A 25,769-nucleotide genomic window follows, 5' to 3' on the forward strand; every position below is an offset into this window, starting at 1 on the left:
GTAGTGTTGAGTGTGATTTTGTTTTGACAAGGAGCAAGACGTTATGTATAGAACAAGACAATAGAAAGGCTAAAGGGCTCCTAGGGGCGTCTGAAGACACAGATAATGCTATAGGCGTTAGGAGATGACAGTGAAGACAGTTATGCTAGGAGCCTAATATAATAATACCCTACACATTATAAACATTGAGATAGGACAAAATACGTTTAAAATAAGCAAAATAATATAATTATAGTCTACATACATTTTTAGCTGTCTCTCCCTCATCATAGTTAAATAAAGGTAATATATATATTTCATGGACTGAGGTTGAGAGCACTTTTTAGGCAGGACGGTGGGCAGGATATTATTACAATGATAAATGTGTAGGCTTTTGATTAGTAGAGTTTTATATTTAAGCAATAAGGCCCGAGGAGGTGAGGTATATGGCCAATATACCACAGCTAACGGGTGGCGCAGTGGTCTAAGGCACTGCATCTCAGTGCTAGAGGCGTCACTACAGACCCTGGTTCGATTCCAGGCTTTATCACAACCGTCCGTGATTGGGAGTCCCATAGGGCGGCGCACAATTGGCCCAGCGTCGTCCGGGTAAGGGTTTGGCAGTGGTAGGCCGTCATTGTAAATAAGAATTAGTTCTTAACTGACTTCCCTAGTTAAATAAAAAAAAACAGCTGTTCTTATGCAGAGTGCCCGGACACAGCCCCAACAAAAAATCTAAAATAAACACATTTTCACAAGCTCCTTTTAGGCAGGACGGTGGGTAGGCATATTATTACAATGATAAATGTGTCAATTTTTATATTTAAGCAATAAGGCCCGAGGTGGTGTGGTATATGGCCAATATACCACGGCTAACGGCTGTTCTTGAGCATGACGCAACGCGGAGTGCCTGGACACAGCTCTTAGCAGTGGTATATTGGCCATATACAACAAACTCAGAGGTGCAGTGTTGCTATTATAAACTGGTTACCAACGTAATTAGAAGAGTAAAAATGTATGTTTTGGCCTACCCGTGGTATACTGTCTGATGTACCACGGCTGTCAGCCAGGGCTCGAGCCACCCAGTTTATAATCAATCTCCCTCTCTCCCTCTCTCCCTCCCTCCCTCCCTCTCCCTCCCTCCCTCCCTCCCTCCCTCCCTCTCCCTCCCTCCCCCTCCCTCCCTCCCTCCCTCCCTACTGTTTCTCTCTCCCTCCCCTCTCTGCTTCACATTATGAATGACTCAAACCCCAGCCCTTCTCTCCAGTGCCAGTACCACGTTACTCAATATGCTCCCCACATTTGTTGTGGTTTACGTGTTTAAAACAGAGAAGGCTTTTTCTGTGACACACAGTGTTGTTTAAGGAGAGGTTGATCTCTCCAGCTTGTTGTATGACAACAGAAGTAATCAAAACATTTAAACTAGACTAATGAAACTGTTTTAGTTTGCATCTCAAATAGAACCCTATTCCTTTTTTATTTTATTTTACCTTTATTTAACTAGGCATGTCAGTTAAGAACAAATTCTTATTTTCAATGACGGCCTAGGTTAACTGGGTTAACTGCCTTGTTCAGGGGCAGAATGACAGATTTTTACCTCGTCAGCTCGAGGATTCGATCTTGCAAACTTTCGGTTACTAGTCCAACGCTCTAACCACTAGTGCACTACATTTACATTTTAGTCATTTAACAGAAGCTCTTATCCAGAGCGACTTGCAGTAGTGAATGCATACATGCGTACTGGCTCCCCGTGGGAACCGAACCCACAACCCTGGCGTTGCACACACCATGCTGGCATTGCAAACACCATGCTCTACCAACTGAGCCACAGGGAAGGCCCCACTACTTTCGACCTGAGCCCTACATGTTGGCTTGACTTCCAATATATACATGAGCCTCTCCTTATACGACTATCCTCAAGACCACAGTCTAGTTTCCTAACAACAGTCTCTCATTTTGTGTGTGTTATAAGCAGTTTCTTTGCGCAAGCATGTGTCTCTGTGTGTTGCTGTTTGTGTGGCTGTGTGTTGCTGTATGTATGTGTCTCTGTGTCTCTCTGCGTGTGTCTGTGTGTATTTCTGTGTGTGTGTGTGTCTCTGTATGTCTCTGTGTGATCAGTCTGATCCATCATCCTGACCAAGACAATCTGTGTAGTGAACAGAAGGCAAACTGACAGGATCAGGATGGTTGAACAAGGCTAGTTTTAAATCAATGACCCATGGAGAACTAGGTCTTACTTGGTAACCACAGTGCTAGTTTGAAGAAACTATTGACTTGAGATGATCAAATGTAAGGATATGAATTCTTGGCTGTTTGGTTTGGGGATGATTAAACTGTTGCGACACAATGTTCAATGTTTACGGAAGATTAGCTATCAGACATACAAACGTGTGTGTCCAGCATGTGTGTCCCCAGTATGTGTGTGTTTGTCATTGTTTCCAGTTATTTAACTAGCCGTCTCAACTTCCTGCTGTGTTCTTCGTGTCACAGGAAGCTGTGCCGCTGCTAGGCAACCCAGACGTGCATGCCCTGCACACACACACACACACACACACACACACACACACACACACACACACACACACACACACACACACACACACACACACCTGTGTAAGACAGAGGAAATAGAAGTGTATTGTGTCTGAGAGGAAGTGTAATTGGAGATAGGAAGAGGAGAAATAGATTAAGACAAGAAAAGGAGGGAAGATGGGAAAGAGGGTGAGGAAGCTGAGAGAAAATGTTTAGAAAAGAGAGGGGTGATAGGAGAGAAAGAGAGAGGGATGGTAAGAGAAAGAGAGAGGGGTAGGGGAGAAAGAGGGGTGAGGAGAGAAAGAGAGAGGGGTGATAGGAGAGAAAGAGGGAGGGAGAGTAGGAGAGAAAGAGGGAGGGAGAGTAGGAGAGAAAGAGGGGGGTGGTAGGAGAAGAGAGAGGGGTGGTAGGAGAGAAAGAGAGAAGGGTGGTAGAAGAGAAAGAGAGAAGGGTGGTAGGAGATAGAGGGAGGGTAGAAGAGAAAGCGAGAGGGGTGGTAGGAGAAAGAGAGAGGGGTGGTAAAAGAGAGGGAGGAAGAGAGATGGAGGGTAGGAGAGAAAGAGAGAGGGTTGATAGGAGAGAAAGAGAGAGGTTGCGAGAATTGGAAACATGTAAGAGAGAGAGAAGGAAGAAGGAAAGAAGTGGGGGATGACAGCCAAACTGCTTCACCCTCCCATCATAAAACCGACTCCCAGCCTGGAACAATGACTGGGCCTTCTACAATGTGTCAGTCAATCTGAACTTCATGTGTGAGCATTTGCAATTATCAATGTGTGTGTGAATCACATATGGAGTTGATTATTGTCATCTGGCATCAATTTAGGGAGGGCCTCGAAGTCCCAATGATTACCCCCCCTTCAGAGAGAGAGAGAGAGAGAGAGAGAGAGAGAGAGAGAGAGAGAGAGAGAGAGAGAGAGAGAGAGAGAGAGAGAGACATGTGCGTGTTCTATGTGTATCTCTGTCTTTGCATGTATCTATGTATTTTAATGTACAGTGTGTGTATATCTATGCATTTTATTGTACAGTGTGTGTGTGTGTATCTATGTATTTTATTGTACAGTGTGTGTGTGTGTATCTATGTATTTTATTGTACAGTGTGTGTGTGTGTGTGTGTATCTATGTATTTTATTGTACAGTGTGTGTGTGTGTGTATCTATGTATTTTATTGTACAGTGTGTGTGTGTGTGTGTGTGTGTATCTATGTATTTTATTGTACAGTGTGTGTGTATGGCTCTATGTATTTTATTGTACAGTGTGGTGTATGTGTCTCTGCCTCGGTTTCTATCTATGGGAGATGACAATCTTCTCCACAGACTACCTGTTCCTAACCACGGTTTCTCACAGGAGCTAGCTACCCAGAGACTGTGTGTCATCTAACTGTGTGTGTGTGCTCTAAAACTCCTAGCACTGCTCCCAGCACCACTCTAAAACTCCCAGCACCGCTCTAAAACTCCTAGCACCGCTCTAAAACTCCTAGCACCGCTCTAAAATGCTTAGCATTACTCTAAAACTCCTAGCACTGCTCTTGCACCACTCCTAGCACTGCTCTAAATCAAATCAAATGTATTTATATAGCCCTTCTTACATCAGCTGATATATCAAACTGCTGTACAGAAACCCAGCCTAAAACCCCAAACAGCAAGCAATGCAGGTGTAGAAGCACGGTGGCCAGGAAAAACTTCCTAGAAAGGCAAAACCTAGGAAGAAACCTAGAGAGGAACCAGGCTATGAGGGTGGCCAGTCCTCTTCTGGCTGTGCCGGGTGGAGATTATAACAGAACATGGCCAAGATGTTCAAATGTTCATAAATGACCAGCATGGTCAAATAATAGTAATCACAGTGAACAGGTCAGGGTTCCATAGCAGCAGCACGGCCAGGTGGACTGGGGACAGCGAGGAGTCATCATGCCAGGTAGTCCTGAGGCATTGTCCTAGGGCTCAGGTCAAAAGAAAAGAATAGAATAGAAAAGAATAGAAAAGAATAGAAAAGAATAGAAAAGAATAGAAAAGAAAAGAAAAGAAAAGAATAGAATAGAATAGAATAGGAAAGGAAAGGAAAGGAAAGGAAAGGAAAGGAAAGGAAAGGAAAGGAAAGGAAAGGAAAGGGAAAAGGAAAAGGAAAAGGAAAGGAAAGGAAAGGAAAAGGAAAGGAAAGAAAGGAAAAAAAGAAAGAAAGAAAAAAAGAAAAAAAGAAAAAAAGAAAAAAGAAAGAGAGAAAGAAAGAGAGAAAGAAAGAGAATTAGAGAGAGCATACTTAAATTCACACAGGACACCAGATAAGACAGGAGAAATAATCCAGATATAACAGACTGACCCTCTAAAACTCCTAGCACAGCTCTAAAACTCCTAGCACAGCTCTAAAACTCCTAGCACCTCTATTAGCAATTCCCTAGAACTCCTAGCACCGCTCTAAAACTCCTAGCACCGCTCTAAAACTCCTAGCACCGCTCTAAAACTCCTAGCACCGCAAACTCCTAGCACCGCTCTAAAACTCCTAGCACCGCTCTAAAACTCCTAGCACCGCTCTAAAACTCCTAGCACCGCTCCTAGCACCACTCTATATCTCCTAGCACTGTTTCTCTATTCCAACTATTTTACAGGAGTAGATCATCATAGTCTCCTTTCGGGTTAACTTTCCCCCAAGGGCTGAACTAAGGTCAGTCATGTCCACACCCTGAAGGTTTCCATTGGGTTGGGGTAAGGGAAACTGATCCTAGATCTGTGGTTAGGGACATGGTCTGCCTGGAGAAGGGAATGAATGTCACTCACTGCTTCTACAAGAGGCACATGATTAGAACATGGAACGCACAAACACACACAAGAGAACCAGAGAACCAGTATCAGGGAGGGAGACCCACACGCACACACTTCTATTTTCATTCACCAAAACCACGGTAGTGACTGAGCCAGTGCTCTCACACACACACGTCATATCTGAGCCAGCTTCTCACTCTCCCCTTCGCTTTCTATCTTCCTCCCAGCTTTGTATGACTCTCTCTTCCATCCACCCACCCCTCTCTCTCCCTCTCTTCCATCCACCCACCCCTCTCTCTCTCTTCCATCCACCCACCCTTCTCTCTCTTCCATCCACCCACCCTTCTCTCTTCCATCCACCCATCCTTCTCCATCCATCCATCCACCCACCCCTCTCTCTCTCTCTTCCATCCACCCACCCTTCTCTCTTCCATCCACCCATCCTTCTCCATCCATCCACCCACCCCTCTCTCTCTCTCTTCCATCCACCCACCCTTCGCTCTCTCTCTCCCTCTCTCCCTCTCTCTTCCACCCCCCCTCTCTCTCCCTCTCTCTCTCTTCCATTCACCTCTCTCTTCCATCCACCTCTCTCGCTCTCTCTCTTCCATCCACCTCTCTCGCTCTCTCTCTTCCATCCACCTCTCTCGCTCTCTCTCTTCCATCCACCTCTCTCGCTCTCTCTCTTCCATCCACCTCTCTCGCTCTCTCTCTTCCATCCACCTCTCTCTCGCTCTCTCTTCCATCCACCTCTCTCTCGCTCTCTCTTCCATCCACCTCTCTCTCGCGCTCTCTTCCATCCACCTCTCTCTCGCGCTCTCTTCCATCCACCTCTCTCTCGCTCTCTTCCATCCACCTCTCTCTCGCTCTCTTCCATCCACCTCTCTCGCTCTCTCTTCCATCCACCTCTCTCGCTCTCTCTTCCATCCACCTCTCTCTCGCTCTCTTCCATCCACCTCTCTCTCTCTATTCATCAACTCCCTCACTCATTCTTCCTCTAGCCCTTTTTCACCTCTCCAACATTTTCTCTCTAACAACTACTCCCCGTGTCTCTCTCCCCCTCCTATGTACACAGCTTCACCCTCTCTTCCCTGTCCCAGCCTAATTTTCCTTATATTTTCTCCTTCACTCTACTCCCCCCCCCTCATCTCTCCCACCCCACCCCCTTTCCTCCCTCTCTCCCTAGGTGATGATAAAGTCATGGATGTGCTCTGGCAGCAAGCCCTCTAATTTGGTTTCTACTCTGTGAGTGTTTTCTTCTCTGTGGGGTTCTGGAAACGCTCTGTCTTTCTGTCACGCCCTTTACTTGATTCTCCCAAACAAAGTCAATATGCAAAAGCACAATGGCCATGATGTCTGTCTGTGAGAGTGAGTGAGTGAGTGAGTGAGTGAGTGAGTGAGTGAGTGAGTGAGTGAGTGAGTGAGTGAGTGAGTGAGTGAGTGAGTGAGTGAGTGAGTGAGTGAGTGAGTGAGTGAGAGAGAGAGAGAGAGAGAGAGAGAGAGAGAGAGAGAGAGAGTGCGAGGAGAACATTTGCACTAATTTGTTACTGAAAGTTCTAGGCTGTTTTAAGAGAGGAGTTATGCTTTAAATCTGAGAGTAGGAAAGTGTCGGACAGTCACACACCTCTCTCTCCCTGTGATTATCAGCAGCATGGTAGAGACGCACGGCTATCAGTCCTACGAAGGTCAGAGCAACCCAAACAATGTCTCCATGGAGACAACACACACACACACGACTTACAGTACAGGGGACTTATAGCCAGTGTCGGGGAAGCTACTCTGAAAATATAGTTTACCAATTACTTCAAACTGGAAGAAGTTAACATACATTTAAGCTGCCCTTTAAGATAAATATTAACTGAACTAAAGTCACTTTTCAAAAGTAGTTCATGATGAATTATCATATAAAAATCTAAAAATGTCATAGACAACAAATTGCAAGAAAGGGAAATACCTTGTCAGTTTTACAACTGAACGCATTCAACTGAAATGTGTCTTCCGCACGTATCACTATGGACTCAGATGTTAACAGAATGTGTCGTTTGGCCAATTAAACACAAAAAGTAGTTCCAGTAGTTAGCTACATGACAGAAAAAGTAGTTCCAGTAGTTAGCTACACAGCTACATGACAGAAAAAGTAGTTCCAGTAGTTAGCTACACAGCTACATGACAGAAAAAGTAGTTCCAGTAGTTAGCTACACAGCTACATGACAGAAAAAGTAGTTCCAGTAGTTACCTATACAGCTACATGACAGAAAAAGTAGTTCCAGTAGTTAGCTACACAGTTACATGGCAGAAAATGTGATTAGCTACGCAGCAGAAAAAGTAGTTCCAGCAGTTAGCTACGCAGCTACGTGGCAGAAAAAGTAGTTCCAGTAGTTAGCTACACAGCTGTTTGATTCCATTCCACTGATTCCGCTCCAGCCATAACAAGGAGCCTGTCCTCCCCAATTAAGGTGCCACCAACCTCCTGTGGTTGAACTATATGTAGTTCACTACTCCCCAACACTGCTTATAGCACAGACACATGTAATAACACAGACAGGTATGGCAGCACAGAGACAGACTAGCATGTCCCCCTCTCCCTCGAGCTCCTTCAGACACACACACACTCATAGTATTTACACAATACTTTACACTACACTGTACATACACACATTCAATAACTCTCAGGTAAGTCAGGTATATGCGCACGCACACATTCTCTCCAGCAGCCTCACATCAACCACACCCTCTCCTGGTTACCACCGGAACTGCATGGCGAATATCCATTAAACTGAACCACAGAAGGTGCTCTTTGGACGAGCAATGTCAGCACGGCATATACTAAGATACAGTACATAGAATAGAGTGCAAAATATGTAAACATTATTAAAGTGACTAGTGTTACATTATTCAAATGGCCAGTGATTCCAAGTCTATAAAGGCTGCATCACATCCGGCCGTGATTGGGAGTCCCATAGTGCGGCGCACAATTGGCCCAGCGTCGTCCGGGTTTGGCCGAGGTAGGCTGTCATTGTAAATAAGAATTTGTTCTTAACTGACTTCCCTAGTTAAATAAATAACTATGTATATAGCGCAGCAGCCTCTCTGTGTTAGTGATGGCTGTTTAACAGTCTGACGGCCTTGAGATAAAAGCTGTTTTTCAGTCTCTTGGTCTCAGCTTTGATACACCTGTACTGACCTCGCCTTCTGGATGATAGCGGGGTGATGATCTTTTTGGCCTTTCTGTGACATCGGGTGCCGTAGGTGTCCTGGAGGGCAGGTAGTTTGCCCCCGGTAATGAGTTGGGCAGACCGCATCACCCTGTGGAGAGCCCTGCGGTTGTGGGCGGTGCTGTTGCTGTACCAGGTGGTGATACAGCCCGACAGCATACTCTCAATTGTGCATTGGTAAAAGTTTGTGAGGGTCTTAGGGGCCAAGATAAATTGCATCAGCCTCCTGAGGTTGAAGAGGCACTGTTGCGCCTTCTTCACCACACTGTCTGTGTGGGTGGACCATTTCAGTTTGTCAGTGTTGTGTACGCAGAGGAACTTGAAGCTTTCCACCTTCTCCACTGCTGTCCCATCGATGTGGATAGGGGGGTGCTCCCTCTGCTGTTTCCTGAAGTCCACGATCATCTCCTTTGTTTTGTTGATGTTGAGTGAGAGGTTATTTTCCTGGCCGCACACACCCAGGGCCCTCACCTCCTCGCTGTAGACCGTCTCGTCATTGTTGGTAATTAGGCCCACTACTGTTGTGTCGTCTGCAAACTTGATGATTGAGTTGAAGGCGTGCTTGGCCACGCAGTCATGGGTGAACTGGGAGTACAGGAGGGGGCTGAGCACGCACCCTTGTGGGGCCCCAGTGTTAAAGTCAGTGAAGGGGCAGTGTTGTTTCCTACCTCTTAAGTCACATTTCCATTTGGAATACGTCCCAAATGGCAACCTACTCCCTATATAGTGCACTAGCTTTGACCAGATCCCTATGGGCCCTGGACACAAGTAGTGCACTATGAAGGGAGTAGGCAAAATAACTTTGACCTCTAACAAAACACACAGCCTCTGCTGGGTACCACCAGAACTGCAGGGTAAATACCCATTATACTGAACCTCATTATATATAGGGCTCTCTCTCAAGTCACATTTCCTTGATTCCTCACATCCTATGTCCTCACCTCCTTCTCAACTGTATTGAAGGAGAAGGTCCAAGGTCCCTCCCCTCAGACCTTCTCCTCCAATGGGAATGCGAAGAATCAAGGAAAGATGGTTACAAGGTAATTCTTTGTGTCGACCCACGCATGTTCCACTCAGTGACTCCTGCCAACCAAACACAACACAGTGTCATTTTTTTAGATCATTTTAATACTTTTCTTTTTTTTGAAAAAAGAGATGTTTTACTCCATAATCAGAACAGAATGTATCCATCTACCTTAACACCTCACTCACCAACATACCAACCGGTGATTCAAAACAAAACAATGACAAGAAACATAACAAAACAAACAACCGTCAAATATGAAAAAGGGGCAAAATTAAATAAAAACATCCCAAAAAGAATAAAAGGAACAGATAGTGTATGTAGAGCTGTATACAGGGGTTTGATGTATATCTGGACATGACAACACCGCAGGCCACGCCCCCAGAACACTTACAGCTATGGCACATGACAACAACCCCGACTGTTACCACAGAAACTAAAAACATAGCAATTATTTTTTTTTAAACAAAAAACAGGAAGGGAATAAAAACGAAATAAAAGCTATGATACGGATGGTAGAGGAAGATGATGACAGGAGAGAGATTAACAAATGGAAGTGAATAAAAAAGAAAATGAGTAAGAAGCTAAAGAAGAAAAGAAAGGAAGTGTAGTAGCAGGTGGATGTAGCTACAGAACAGTAGAACAAAGTTAAGTAGTTATAGGCCAGTGCAGTCAAAAGCGTGATTTTCCTGTGTTTTATATATATTTCCACACTATAAGGTTCGAATAATACTGTGAAATTATGAAAATGATGATAATGCCCTTTTAGTGTAAGAGCTGTTTGAAAAGAAAAATCAGCCTGTTTTGGTGGGATGGAGTTTTGGCCTGCCTGGTGACATCACCATGTGATAAATTCGTTGATAGACCAATAAGAAAGAGTTCCAAACCTCTCTGTCATTAACAGCTACTTTTCAGTTTCCCCCTCCCCACTCAGACCACTCCCAGTCCTAGCAAAATTCTTGCTTGAGAAATTACTCTTTGCTAAGAATCTATTTTTGTTTATTTTTGGCCATTTTAACTGAAAACAATCACAGTAACATACCTAATTGTTACCCAGAAATTATTTGGTATTTAAATAAAAACAGAGGCCTTTAAACTCTTGAATATCTGAACTTGATACAGAGAAAAACAGGATAAGAGAAAGGAGGTTATGAACAAGACAAAACTATTTTTTATAGCATCATAAAAAATGTTTTTTTTTTATTATTTTTATTTTTTTTACAGTGAATTCTCTAAAAAACCAAAAGGGAATTGAGCACAAGGCAGATAAGCCGTTCTCCCTCCCAACAACATAATCCAATTATTTTTAGGGACTTTTCATCGTATATAATATATATTTATGCATCTATTTATATATATATATATATATATAATCTGTGGCGTGTGTTCATTTACAGGTCAGAGCTGTAAGGCAAGAGCCACATTCCAACACCTTTAAAATGTACCCAGCCCTCCCTCTCTTCCTTCCCTCTCTTCTTCACTCATCCTTCCTCTTTTCCCCTCTTTCCCTCCTTTCTTCCCTCTCTGCCTCCTTTCTTGAAATAATCAATGAATCAGACATGACTGAAAAAATGGAGTTCAAGCTTTTACACTTTCAAGTTGTGTCAAGTCAGTGATGTCACAAAGAACAAGGAGAGTGAGAAGGAAGGAAGGAAGGAAGGGTGCTTCTTTATAGTGCTGGGGTGTGACCCCGGTGTTCATCTTGCTGTCCGGAGAGAAACTGAACCCATCTCAGAGGATACGTCCCAAATGGCACCCTACTCCCTATATAGCGCACCACTTTTGATCAGATCCCCATGGGCCCTGGACACAAGTAGTGCACTATATGAAGGGAATAGGGTGCCCTTTTGGGACGCAAACATGATAACACACACAGCCCGCCCACTTCTCCCTCCCCATCTCCTCACCCACCCCGCTTAAAACCCAACATCAAAAAACAGGGAGAGAAAAATACTAGATTAAGAGAGAAATGAATCAAAGAGAAAGAAGTCTGTCCATCCTCTCGCCCGCCCCTCCCTCTCGCACATTAGAAGAACAGGTATTCATCTTCTCCTTCTTTCTCCATTAAACCCTCTTTTTTCTTCTTTATTTTCAGGTAATAGTTCTCAGTCCTCCCCTCCTCCCTCGGTTTCATTTCAGAATACAAGAGGAGTTCAAATATCTGTTTATCCATAGGTATCCGGTTTCACCATTGCCCACGGCAACAACCAATCATCAACGATAAACGGGCAGTTAGACACAAAAAACGCATCTGAAATTGCAAAAAGTGGAAGTTGTACTCCCGGTGGCGCTCCACCTTATTACTGTACCTCACCTCAGTCTCCTTCAAGTCTCTGGAGCTCACATCCTGGTCTGGGGTCTCTAATCAAAGAGAGGGAGGGAGGGGAGGGTGTTGTGTGTGAAATCCCAGCCATGGTGGGATAAGGTAGAGTTCATATCTCTTTCTCTCCCTCTCCTCCTTTCTCAATCTCTCTCTCAGAAAAGGTTCTCTTCAAAGATGGCCATCAAGTCGCTCTGGAAGTTGATGTCAATGGTGTCCGCCATCTGTAGAGAGAGGGGGATGAGAGACAGAGCGAGAGAGAGAGGAATTAGATGCAGTGTTAATCTTTCCCATATTTTCTCAGCTAAACTACCTCTCCTCTGTATTATTGTAATATAACTGAATATACATAATATAACAAGAATATACATATATTAATAAGTATCTTTATGATGATTCTCTCCTCCTCTCTCCTGCCATGCTAGTATATCATGTTAGTATTATAGTAGTATAACTGCTATAAAGTATTACCACCTCTCTCCTGCAATACTAGTATATCATGTTAGTATTACAGTAGTATAAATGCTATAAAATATTACCACCTCTCTCCTGCTATACTAGTATATTATGTTAGTATTATAGTAGTATAACTGCTATAACGTATTACCACCTCTCTCCTGCTATACGAGTATGTCATGTTAATATTACAGTAGTATAACTGCTATAAAGTATTACCACCTCTCCTTCTCTCCTGCAAAACTAGTATATCATGTTAGTATTATAGTAGTATAACTGTCATAAAGTATTACGACCTCTCTCCTGATATACTAGTATATCATGCTAGTATTATAACTGCTATAAAGTATTACCACCTCTCTTCTGCTAGAAAAGTATATTATGTTAGTATTACAGTAGTACAAATGGTATTAAGTATTACCACCGCTCCTGCTATACTGGTATATTATGTTAGTATTATAGTAGTATAACTGCTACAAAGTATTACCACCTCTCTCCTGCTACACTAGTATATCATGTTAGTATTATAGTAGTATAACTGCTAAAGTATTACCACCTCTCCTGCTATACAAGTATATCATGTTAGTATTATAGTAGTATAAATGCTATTAAGTATACCCATCTCTCTCCTGCTATACTAGTATATCATGTTAGGATTATTGTAGTATAACTGCTATAAAGTATTACCACCTCTCTTCTGCTAGAAAAGTATATTATGTTAGTATTACCGTAGTAAAAAGAAACTGCACACTGCTCTTGATAGTATCATTGACGAAGGCCGTTAGGCCGATACGTAAGCTTATTAAATATCAGTGATACTATCAAGAGCAGTGTGCGGTTTATTTTTTCCTACATCCTGTTTCAACTGTTGCCATGCACCTGCAATAAGATTGCTCAGATGTGCGAGTGCCTTTTGAATTTTGTATTACAGTAGTACAAATGGTATTAAGTATTACCACCTCTCTCCTGCTATACTTGTATATTATGTAATTATTATAGTAGTTTAAATGCTATAAAGTATTACTGCCTCTCCCCTGCTATACCAGTATATCATGTTAGTATTATAGTAGTATAACTGCTATAAAGTATTACCACCTCTCTCCTTCTATAATAGTATATTATGTTAGTATTACAGTAGTACAAATGCTATAAAGTATTACCACCTCTCTCCTAGTATGTTACTATTACAGTAGTATAAATGCTATAAAGTATTACCACCTCTCCTGCTATACTAGTATATCATGTTAGTATTATAGTAGTATAACTGCTATAAAGTATTACCACCTCTCTCCTACTATACCAGTGTATCATGTTAGTATTATAGTAGTATTACTGCTATAAAGTATTACCACCTCTCTCCTACTATACTAGTATATCATGTTAGTATTAAAGTATTACCTCCTCTCTCCTACTACACTAGTATATTATATTAGTATTATAGTAGTATAACTGCTAAAGTATTACCACCTCTCCTGCTATACAAGTATATCATGTTAGTATTATAATAGTATAAATGCTATTAAGTATAACCACCTCTCTCCTGCTATACTTGTATAACATGTTAGTATTATAGTAGTATAACTGCTATAAAGTATTACCGCCTCTCTCCTCCTCCTTTCCTGCTCGCGGCGTCTCGCCAGCTCCCTCTGCTGGTCCATGGCGTTCTGTGCTGCGGCCGAGGGTGGGGGTGGGGCCTGTTGAGTGGGAGGGGCCTGTGGGGAGTCGGCGGGAGGGGTTGAGGCGGGGGGCGTGGGGGCTTGAGGCGAAAGTTGCTCCTGGCGACGGCGAGTGTCCTCCTGGACACGCCCCCTCCCCTGCTGCTCCACAGAGTCCTCGTCGTCACGGCTACTGGAGAAGAGAAAGTGGAGTGTCAGAGGGGGAGGAGCTTAGATGGGGTGCTAGAATGAGCTTACTTCTCCCTTTATCCATCCTTCCCTTTTTTCTCACCATAGTTTCTACCTCGGCTGAGAGGTCTTCTCCCTCTCCTCCCTTTCCTCTCCCTCCATCTCTCTTCCCTTCTTACCGTAGTTTCTCCTGCTCTCTCCTGGCCTGCTCAGCCTGTGCTTTCAGTTCTCTCTCTCCTCCACCATCTCCCTGCCCTTTCCCTCCCTCCATCCTTCCCTCTTACCGTAGTTTCTCCTGCTCTCTCCTGGCCTGCTCGGCCTGTGCTTTTAGCTGTTTCTCTCTCTCCTTCTCTCGGGCGGCGCGACGGAACTGTTCGAAGCTGTCGCTAGACGAGCGGACAGCGGAGGCGGGGGTAGACTGAGAACGCTGGGCCAAGCTGGCCCAGGAACCCATGTTCTTTAACTTCACATCCTGGGAGGGGAGGGAGAAAGTGTAGTGGGAGGGGGAAGAGTGCGACACAGACATTTCGTTAACACCCACTTTTTAAAAGACATTTCACCTCCATCATTTTAATAACACTGCCTTACAGGAGAAGTTCTTTTTTTTACAACTAAATCTATTTTATTTATGTAAGTGGAATTTCATAGGAAGGGTCCAGACACTTTTTTTTGTGATTTCACATGCTTTTGAGAAACTTACCCCAACCAGCAAATCATGTTTTTGGGAAACCCGAGCAAATCACATCCTCCTTTTGTAGTATGGGAGCTCTGATACAAACACAAACAAAGGCTCCAAAACACCCTGATATGTCCTTTTATAAAGGACAAAGCTCTCAGTGTTGTAATGCAGGTCTGTAGATGTTGTACACATGACGTTGTGTCATTCTGAACTTCAGCCACAACGCTGTAATCCATTTTGTTAAACTCAAACAATTTTATGCACGTGCATATTGGCGTGCATGGGTGTACTTCCTCGTTCCCAAATCCTACTGTGTGCACGTAGGCTAAATTAGGGGGGAGGTGCTACCGACATAGGTAAGGTATTGCTTTCCTTACGATGTCAGTCACTCACGAGAAAACAGACGAGAAAGGAAACGGCAGACCAAAGTAGTTTTAGTTGTTAGGTTTGCTGAATATTGCTGAAAATGGTTCACAGATGTGCAATCCCAAAAACACAAGAAAAAAAACATGGTACTATAACTTTTCACTGACTTCCTTTGGATGACCGATATCTAATGAGGCTTTGGCTACCGTAAATTCCGGACTATAAGCCGCAACTTTTTTCCCACGCTTTGAACTTCGCGGTTTAAACAATGACGCGGCAAATATATGGATTTTTCCCGCTTTCAAATTTGTGGGTCCTGACAGCGTGGAGCATTGTAAAAAAAAATCCACTATCATCAACGGGTTTCGAAAGGCTGGACTGCTGCGTGTTGAAGAGGGCTCAGCGGGGGATTTGCCTCCGGATGAAAGTGACGAGAGCGACAATGAAAACAATCCAATATCGGATGAAGCAATTCTGAGGCTATTCAACTCCGACACCAGGAGATGGTTTCAGTGCACAGGAGGAGGAAGATAGTAACCAATTACTTTCTTGGTAGGCTACTGTTTACTGCAAATTTTAAATTTTTTGTTACAAGCCGTGTTTCGTTAAAGCCTGTTTATTTTTGTTACAAGCCGTGTTTCGTTAAAGCCTATTTATTTTTGTTACAAGCCGTGTTTCGTTAAAGCCTATTTATTTTTGTTACAAGCCGTGTTTCGTTAAAGCCTATTTATTTTTGTTACAAGCCGTGTTTCGTTAAAGCCTATTTATTTTTGTTACAAGCCGTGTTTCGTTAAAGCCTGTGTAAAGTTAATTTGTTTCAATGTACCAGTAGGCACCTGCGGCTTATAGACATGTGCGGCTTATTTATGTTCAAAATAATACTTTTTTTTCAAATTCAGTGGGTGCGGCTTATATTCAGGTGCGCTTAATAGTCCGGAAATTACGGTAGTTCTGTATAGACGCATAAACATTCCCGTCTACAGACTTCCTTTGGATGACCGATATCTAATGAGGCTTTGGCTAGTTGTTCTGTATAGACACGTAAAACACTCCCGTCTACAGACTTCACACGTTGAATCTACAGGTCTACAGGGAGCATTTTTCTGATGACGAGTGAAACCACCACAAAGAAGAAAAGTAATCGCTGTAAGACGTTTCCGGACCCGTCTAGGACCTGCAGAAAGAGCAATTGAGGGAAGAGATAGGCGTTTGCTATTGTTCTGTAAATCAGGACATTATGTTCAAGTTGACCTAAACTGGTTTTGAGAAGCCATTTCACAGCCACCACACAAATGGTAATCTCAAAACCGGTTTAGGCCGTATGTCTTGATTTACAGACCAATAGCAAACCACTCAAAGCAAAATGGGGCACACATTATTCACAGGAGACTTCTGGAGTTGGGTCAGTAACCTTGATTTACAGGACAATGATTCTTAACGGCCCATGTCAGGGTCCCAGACTCCTAAGGTGATTGGGGCCAAGACAACAATGGTTTGATGACTGTCTTATCTGTGGAGCATTCTAGAAGGCCCGGGCTGATCCACAGAACAGCGTGTGTACTGGTCTTCTACTACTTTAATTGGGAGTAAAAGATTGCCTATTGTCAAGATTGAAGCAGTGTCTGTTTCCTTACACCAGTACCCCCAACAGCACACATTTTTGTTGCCCCGGAAAAACTCACCTGATTCAACTCATTGAGGGCTTGGTGATTAAATGAGAAGTTAAATCAGGTGTGCATGTCCAGGGTTACAATAAAAATGTGTACTGTTGGGGGTTGTTGAGGACTGGAGATGGGAAACACAGGCTTCACACACACACACACACACACACACACACACACACACACACACACACACACACACACACACACGGCTGACTAATGCAACACACCCTGCAATAACAACTATGTACCTACTGTACGCTTGATTATATATTTTACTATTTAAATCCAGTCACTTTATCGTCCCATCCACCATGTAGTCCATGCTACTGTCAATGTAAATATGTATTCTCCCATCCACAATGTAGTCCATGCCACTGTCAATATGTATTCCCCCATCCACCATGTAGTCCATGCCACTGTCAATATGTATTCCCCCATCCACCATGTAGTCCATGCCACTGTCAATATGTATTCTCCCATCCACCATGTAGTCCATGCCACTGTCAATATGTATTCCCCCATCTACCATGTAGTCCATGCTACTGTCAATGTAAATATGTATTCTCCCATCCACCATGTAGTCCATGCCACTGTCAATATGTATTCCCCCATCTAACATGTAGTCCATGCTACTGTCAATATGTATTCCCCCATCCACCATGTAGTCCATGTTACTGAACTGATACTGTCAATATGAATCCTCCCATCCACCATGGAGTCCATGCTACTGTCAATATGAATCCTCCCATCAACCATGTAGTCCATGCTACTGTCAATATGTATCCTCCCATCCACCATGTAGTCCATGCTACTGTCAATATGAATCCTCCCATCCACCATGTAGTCCATGCTACTGTCAATATGTATCCTCCCATCTACCATGTAGTCCATGCTACTGAACTGATACTGTCAATATGTATCCTCCCATCCACCATGTAGTCCATGTTACTGAACTGACACTGTCAATATGTATCCTCCCATCCACCATGTAGTCCATGTTACTGTCAATATGTATTCTCGCATCCACCATGTAGTCCATGCTACCGAACTGATACTGTCAATATGTATCCTCCCATCCACCATGTCGTCCATGTTACTGAACTGACACTGTCAATATGTATCCTCCCATCCACCATGTAGTCCATGTTACTGATCTGATACTGTCAATATGTATTCTCCCATCCACCATGTAGTCCATGTTACTGTCAATATGAATCCTCCCAATTACCATGTAGTCCATGCTACTGTCAATATGAATCCTCCCACCTAGCATGTAGTCCATGCTACTATCAATATGTATCCTCCCATCCACCATGTAGTCCATGCTACTGTGAATATGTATCCTCCCATCCACCATGTAGTCCATGCTACTGTGAATATGTATCCTCCCATCCACCATGTAGTCCATGTTACTGTCAATATGTATCCTCCCATCCACCATGTAGTCCATGTTACTGTCAATATGTATCCACCCATCCACCATGTAGTCCATGCTTACTGTCAATATGTATTCTCCCATCCACCATGTAGTCCATGTTACTGTGAATATGTATTCTCCCATCCACCATGTAGTCCATGCTACTGAACTGATACTGTCAATATGAATCCTCCCATCTACCATGTAGTCCATGCTACTGTGAATATGTATCCTCCCATCCACCATGTAGTCCATGTTACTGTCAATATGTATCCTCCCATCCACCATGTAGTCCATGTTACTGTCAATATGTATCCACCCATCCACCATGTAGTCCATGTTACTGTCAATATGTATTCTCCCATCCACCATGTAGTCCATGTTACTGTGAATATGTATTCTCCCATCCACCATGTAGTCCATGCTACTGAACTGATACTGTCAATATGTATCCTCCCATCCACCATGTAGTCCATGTTACTGAACTGACACTGTCAATATGTATCCTCCCATCCACCATGTAGTCCATGTTACTGTCAATATGTATTCTCCCATCCACCATGTAGTCCATGCTACTGAACTGATACTGTCAATATGTATCCTCCCATCCACCATGTCGTCCATGTTACTGAACTGACACTGTCAATATGTATCCTCCCATCCACCATGTAGTCCATGTTACTGAACTGATACTGTCAATATGTATTCTCCCATCCACCATGTAGTCCATGTTACTGTCAATATGAATCCTCCCAATTACCATTTAGTCCATGCTACTGTCAATATGAATCCTCCCACCTACCATGTAGTATATGCTACTGTCAATATGAATCCTCCCATCCACCATGTAGTCCATGTTACTGTCAATATGTATCCTCCCATCAACCATGTAGTCCATGCTACTGAACTGATACTGTGAATATGTATCCTCCCATCCACCATGTAGTCCATGCTACTGTGAATATGTATCCTCCCATCCACCATGTAGTCCATGCTACTGTCAATATGTATCCTCCCATCCACCATGTAGTCCATGATACTGTCAATATGTATCCTCCCATATAACATGTAGTACATGTTACTGTCAATATGTATTCTCCCATCCACCATGTAGTCCATGCTACTGTCAATATGTATCCTCCCATCCACTATGTAGTCCATGTTACTGAACTGATACTGTCAATATGTATCCTCCCATCCACCATGTAGTCCATACTACTGAACTGATACTGTCAATATGTATCCTCCCATCCACCATGTAGTCCATGTTACTGTCAATATGTATTCTCCCATCCACCATGTAGTCCATGCTACTGTCAATATGAATCCTCCCATCCACCATGTAGTCCATGTTACTGTCAATATGTATCCTCACATCCACCATGTAGTCCATGTTACTGTCAATATGTATCCTCCCATCCACCATGTAGTCCATGTTACTGTCAATATGTATCCTCCCATCCACCATGTAGTCCATGTTACTGTCAATATGTATTCTCCCATCCACCATGTAGTCCATGCTACTGAACTGATACTGTCAATATGTATCCTCCCATCCACAATGTCGTCCATGTTACTGAACTGATACTGTCAATATGTATTCTCCCATCCACCATGTAGTCCATGTTACTGTCAATATGAATCCTCCCATCTACCATGTAGTCCATGCTACTGTCAATATGAATCCTCCCACCTACCATGTAGTCCATGCTACTATCAAGATGTATCCTCCCATCCACCATGTAGTCCATGTTACTGTCAATATGAATCCTCCCATCCACCATGTAGTCCATGTTACTGTCAATATGTATCCTCCAATCCACCATGTAGTCCATGCTACTGAACTGAAACTGTCAATATGTATTCTCCCATCCACCATGTTGTCCATGCTACTGTCAATATGTATCCTCCCATGCACCATGTAGTCCATGCTACTGAACTGACACTGTCAATATGTATCCTCCCATCCACCATGTAGTCCATGTTACTGAACTGATACTGTCAATATGTATCCTCCCATCCACCATGTCGTCCATGTTACTGAACTGACACTGTCAATATGTATCCTCCCATCCACCATGTAGTCCATGTTACTGAACTGATACTGTCAATATGTATTCTCCCATCCACCATGTAGTCCATGTTACTGAACTGACACTGTCAATATGTATCCTCCCAGCCACCATGTAGTCCATGTTACTGAACTGATACTGTCAATATGTATCCTCCCATCCACCATGTCGTCCATGTTACTGAACTGACACTGTCACTATGTATCCTCCCAACCACCATGTAGTCCATGTTACTGAACTGATACTGTCAATATGTATTCTCCCATCCACCATGTAGTCCATGTTACTGTCAATATGAATCCTCCCATCTACACTGTAGTCCATGCTACTGTCAATATGAATCCTCCCATCTACCATGTAGTCCATGCTACTGTCAATATGTATCCCCTCATCCACCATGTAGTCCATGCTACTGTCAATATGAATCCTCCCATCTACCATGTAGTCCATGCTACTGTCAATATGTATACTCCCATCCACCATGTAGTCCATGTTACTGAACTGATACTGTCAATATGTATCCTCCCATCCACAATGTAGTCTATGCTACTGAACTGATACTGTCAATATGTATTCTCCCATCCACCATGTAGTCCATGTTACTGTCAATATGTATCCTCCCATCCACCATGTAGTCCATGCAACTGAACTGATACTGTCAATATGTATTCTCCCATCCACCATGTAGTCCATGTTACTGTCAATATGAATCCTCCCATCTACCATGTAGTCCATGCTACTGTCAATATGAATCCTCCCACCTACCATGTAGTCCATGCTACTGTCAATATGTATCCCCCCATCCACCATGTAATCCATGTTACTGTCAATATGAATCCTCCCATCTACCATGTAGTCCATGCTACTGTCAATATGAATCCTCCCACATACCATGTAGTCCATGCTACTGTCAATATGAATCCTCCCATCTACCATGTAGTCCATGCTACTGTCAATATGTATCCTCCCATCCACCATGTAGTCCATGTTACTGAACTGATACTGTCAATATGTATCCTCCCATCCACCATGTAGTCCATGTTACTGAACTGACTGTCAATATGTATCCTCCCATCCACAATGTAGTCCATGTTACTGTCAATATGAATCCTCCCATCTACCATGTAGTCCATGCTACTGTCAATATGAATCCTCCCACCTACCATGTAGTCCATGCTACTGTCAATATGTATCCCCCCATCCACCATGTAATCCATGTTACTGTCAATATGAATCCTCCCATCTACCATGTAGTCCATGCTACTGTCAATATGAATCCTCCCACATACCATGTAGTCCATGCTACTGTCAATATGAATCCTCCCATCTACCATGTAGTCCATGCTACTGTCAATATGTATCCTCCCATCCACCATGTAGTCCATGTTACTGAACTGATACTGTCAATATGTATCCTCCCATCCACCATGTAGTCCATGTTACTGAACTGACTGTCAATATGTATCCTCCCATCCACAATGTAGTCCATGTTACTGAACTGATACTGTCAATATGTATTCTCCCATCCACCATGTAGTCCATGTTACTGTCAATATGTATCCTCCCATCTACCATGTAGTCCATGCTTCTGTCAATATGTATCCTCCCATCCACCATGTAGCCCATGTTACTGTCAATATGTATCCTCCCATCCACCATGTAGTCCATGTTACTGTCAATATGTATCCACCCATCCACCATGTAGTCCATGTTACTGTCAATATGTATTCTCCCATCCACCATGTAGTCCATGTTACTGTGAATATGTATTCTCCCATCCACCATGTAGTCCATGCTACTGAACTGATACTGTCAATATGTATCCTCCCATCCACCATGTAGTCCATGTTACTGAACTGACACTGTCAATATGTATCCTCCCATCCACCATGTAGTCCATGTTACTGTCAATATGTATTCTCCCATCCACCATGTAGTCCATGCTACTGAACTGATACTGTCAATATGTATCCTCCCATCCACCATGTCGTCCATGTTACTGAACTGACACTGTCAATATGTATCCTCCCATCCACCATGTAGTCCATGTTACTGAACTGATACTGTCAATATGTATTCTCCCATCCACCATGTAGTCCATGTTACTGTCAATATGAATCCTCCCAATTACCATTTAGTCCATGCTACTGTCAATATGAATCCTCCCACCTACCATGTAGTATATGCTACTGTCAATATGAATCCTCCCATCCACCATGTAGTCCATGTTACTGTCAATATGTATCCTCCCATCAACCATGTAGTCCATGCTACTGAACTGATACTGTGAATATGTATCCTCCCATCCACCATGTAGTCCATGCTACTGTGAATATGTATCCTCCCATCCACCATGTAGTCCATGCTACTGTCAATATGTATCCTCCCATCCACCATGTAGTCCATGATACTGTCAATATGTATCCTCCCATATAACATGTAGTACATGTTACTGTCAATATGTATTCTCCCATCCACCATGTAGTCCATGCTACTGTCAATATGTATCCTCCCATCCACTATGTAGTCCATGTTACTGAACTGATACTGTCAATATGTATCCTCCCATCCACCATGTAGTCCATACTACTGAACTGATACTGTCAATATGTATCCTCCCATCCACCATGTAGTCCATGTTACTGTCAATATGTATTCTCCCATCCACCATGTAGTCCATGCTACTGTCAATATGAATCCTCCCATCCACCATGTAGTCCATGTTACTGTCAATATGTATCCTCACATCCACCATGTAGTCCATGTTACTGTCAATATGTATCCTCCCATCCACCATGTAGTCCATGTTACTGTCAATATGTATCCTCCCATCCACCATGTAGTCCATGTTACTGTCAATATGTATTCTCCCATCCACCATGTAGTCCATGCTACTGAACTGATACTGTCAATATGTATCCTCCCATCCACAATGTCGTCCATGTTACTGAACTGATACTGTCAATATGTATTCTCCCATCCACCATGTAGTCCATGTTACTGTCAATATGAATCCTCCCATCTACCATGTAGTCCATGCTACTGTCAATATGAATCCTCCCACCTACCATGTAGTCCATGCTACTATCAAGATGTATCCTCCCATCCACCATGTAGTCCATGTTACTGTCAATATGAATCCTCCCATCCACCATGTAGTCCATGTTACTGTCAATATGTATCCTCCAATCCACCATGTAGTCCATGTTACTGTCAATATGTATCCTCCCATCCACCATGTAGTCCATGTTACTGTCAATATGTATCCTCCAATCCACCATGTAGTCCATGCTACTGAACTGATACTGTCAATATGTATTCTCCCATCCACCATGTTGTCCATGCTACTGTCAATATGTATCCTCCCATGCACCATGTAGTCCATGCTACTGAACTGACACTGTCAATATGTATCCTCCCATCCACCATGTAGTCCATGTTACTGAACTGATACTGTCAATATGTATCCTCCCATCCACCATGTCGTCCATGTTACTGAACTGACACTGTCAATATGTATCCTCCCATCCACCATGTAGTCCATGTTACTGAACTGATACTGTCAATATGTATTCTCCCATCCACCATGTAGTCCATGTTACTGAACTGACACTGTCAATATGTATCCTCCCAGCCACCATGTAGTCCATGTTACTGAACTGATACTGTCAATATGTATCCTCCCATCCACCATGTCGTCCATGTTACTGAACTGACACTGTCACTATGTATCCTCCCAACCACCATGTAGTCCATGTTACTGAACTGATACTGTCAATATGTATTCTCCCATCCACCATGTAGTCCATGTTACTGTCAATATGAATCCTCCCATCTACACTGTAGTCCATGCTACTGTCAATATGAATCCTCCCACCTACCATGTAGTCCATGCTACTGTCAATATGCATCCCCTCATCCACCATGTAGTCCATGCTACTGTCAATATGAATCCTCCCATCTACCATGTAGTCCATGCTACTGTCAATATGTATACTCCCATCCACCATGTAGTCCATGTTACTGAACTGATACTGTCAATATGTATCCTCCCATCCACAATGTAGTCTATGCTACTGAACTGATACTGTCAATATGTATTCTCCCATCCACCATGTAGTCCATGTTACTGTCAATATGTATCCTCCCATCCACCATGTAGTCCATGCAACTGAACTGATACTGTCAATATGTATTCTCCCATCCACCATGTAGTCCATGTTACTGTCAATATGAATCCTCCCATCTACCATGTAGTCCATGCTACTGTCAATATGAATCCTCCCACCTACCATGTAGTCCATGCTACTGTCAATATGTATCCCCCCATCCACCATGTAATCCATGTTACTGTCAATATGAATCCTCCCATCTACCATGTAGTCCATGCTACTGTCAATATGAATCCTCCCACATACCATGTAGTCCATGCTACTGTCAATATGAATCCTCCCATCTACCATGTAGTCCATGCTACTGTCAATATGTATCCTCCCATCCACCATGTAGTCCATGTTACTGAACTGATACTGTCAATATGTATCCTCCCATCCACCATGTAGTCCATGTTACTGAACTGACTGTCAATATGTATCCTCCCATGCACAATGTAGTCCATGTTACTGAACTGATACTGTCAATATGTATCCTCCCATCCACCATGTAGTCCATGTTACTGTCAATATGTATCCTCCCATCTACCATGTAGTCCATGCTTCTGTCAATATGTATCCTCCCATCCACCATGTAGCCCATGTTACTGTCAATATGTATCCTCCCATCCACCATGTAGTCCATGTTACTGTCAATATGTATCCACCCATCCACCATGTAGTCCATGTTACTGTCAATATGTATTCTCCCATCCACCATGTAGTCCATGTTACTGTGAATATGTATTCTCCCATCCACCATGTAGTCCATGCTACTGAACTGATACTGTCAATATGTATCCTCCCATCCACAATGTAGTCCATGTTACTGAACTGACACTGTCAATATGTATCCTCCCATCCACCATGTAGTCCATGTTACTGTCAATATGTATCCTCCCATCCACCATGTAGTCCATGCTACTGAACTGATACTGTCAATATGTATCCTCCCATCCACCATGTCGTCCATGTTACTGAACTGACACTGTCAATATGTATCCTCCCATCCACCATGTAGTCCATGTTACTGAACTGATACTGTCAATATGTATTCTCCCATCCACCATGTAGTCCATGTTACTGTCAATATGAATCCTCCCATCTACACTGTAGTCCATGCTACTGTCAATATGAATCCTCCCACCTACCATGTAGTCCATGCTACTGTCAATATGCATCCCCTCATCCACCATGTAGTCCATGCTACTGTCAATATGAATCCTCCCATCTACCATGTAGTCCATGCTACTGTCAATATGTATACTCCCATCCACCATGTAGTCCATGTTACTGAACT

The 25,769-nt window shown here is 43.1% G+C and overlaps 1 protein-coding gene across 1 annotated transcript in view; it reads right to left on the bottom strand.

Annotated features, from left to right (window-relative positions):
* Positions 1-9,583: 9,583 nt before the first annotated feature.
* Positions 9,584-25,769, bottom strand: part of LOC106594040 (bromodomain-containing protein 3) — a 71,032-nt gene continuing 54,846 nt past the window's right edge. The window contains exons 20-22 of the mRNA XM_082969486.1: positions 14,405-14,592; positions 13,875-14,124; positions 9,584-12,044 (exon numbers count right to left, since the gene is read on the bottom strand). Of these exons, the coding sequence (XP_082825612.1) occupies positions 11,976-12,044; positions 13,875-14,124; positions 14,405-14,592 (507 nt within the window). The 3' untranslated portion in view covers positions 9,584-11,975. The remainder of the gene's footprint in view (positions 12,045-13,874; positions 14,125-14,404; positions 14,593-25,769) is intronic.

This window comes from Salmo salar, chromosome 02 (genome assembly GCF_965601325.2).
Source record: "Salmo salar chromosome 02, fSalSal1, whole genome shotgun sequence".
In the NCBI taxonomy this organism is placed as follows: Eukaryota; Metazoa; Chordata; class Actinopteri; order Salmoniformes; family Salmonidae; genus Salmo; species Salmo salar.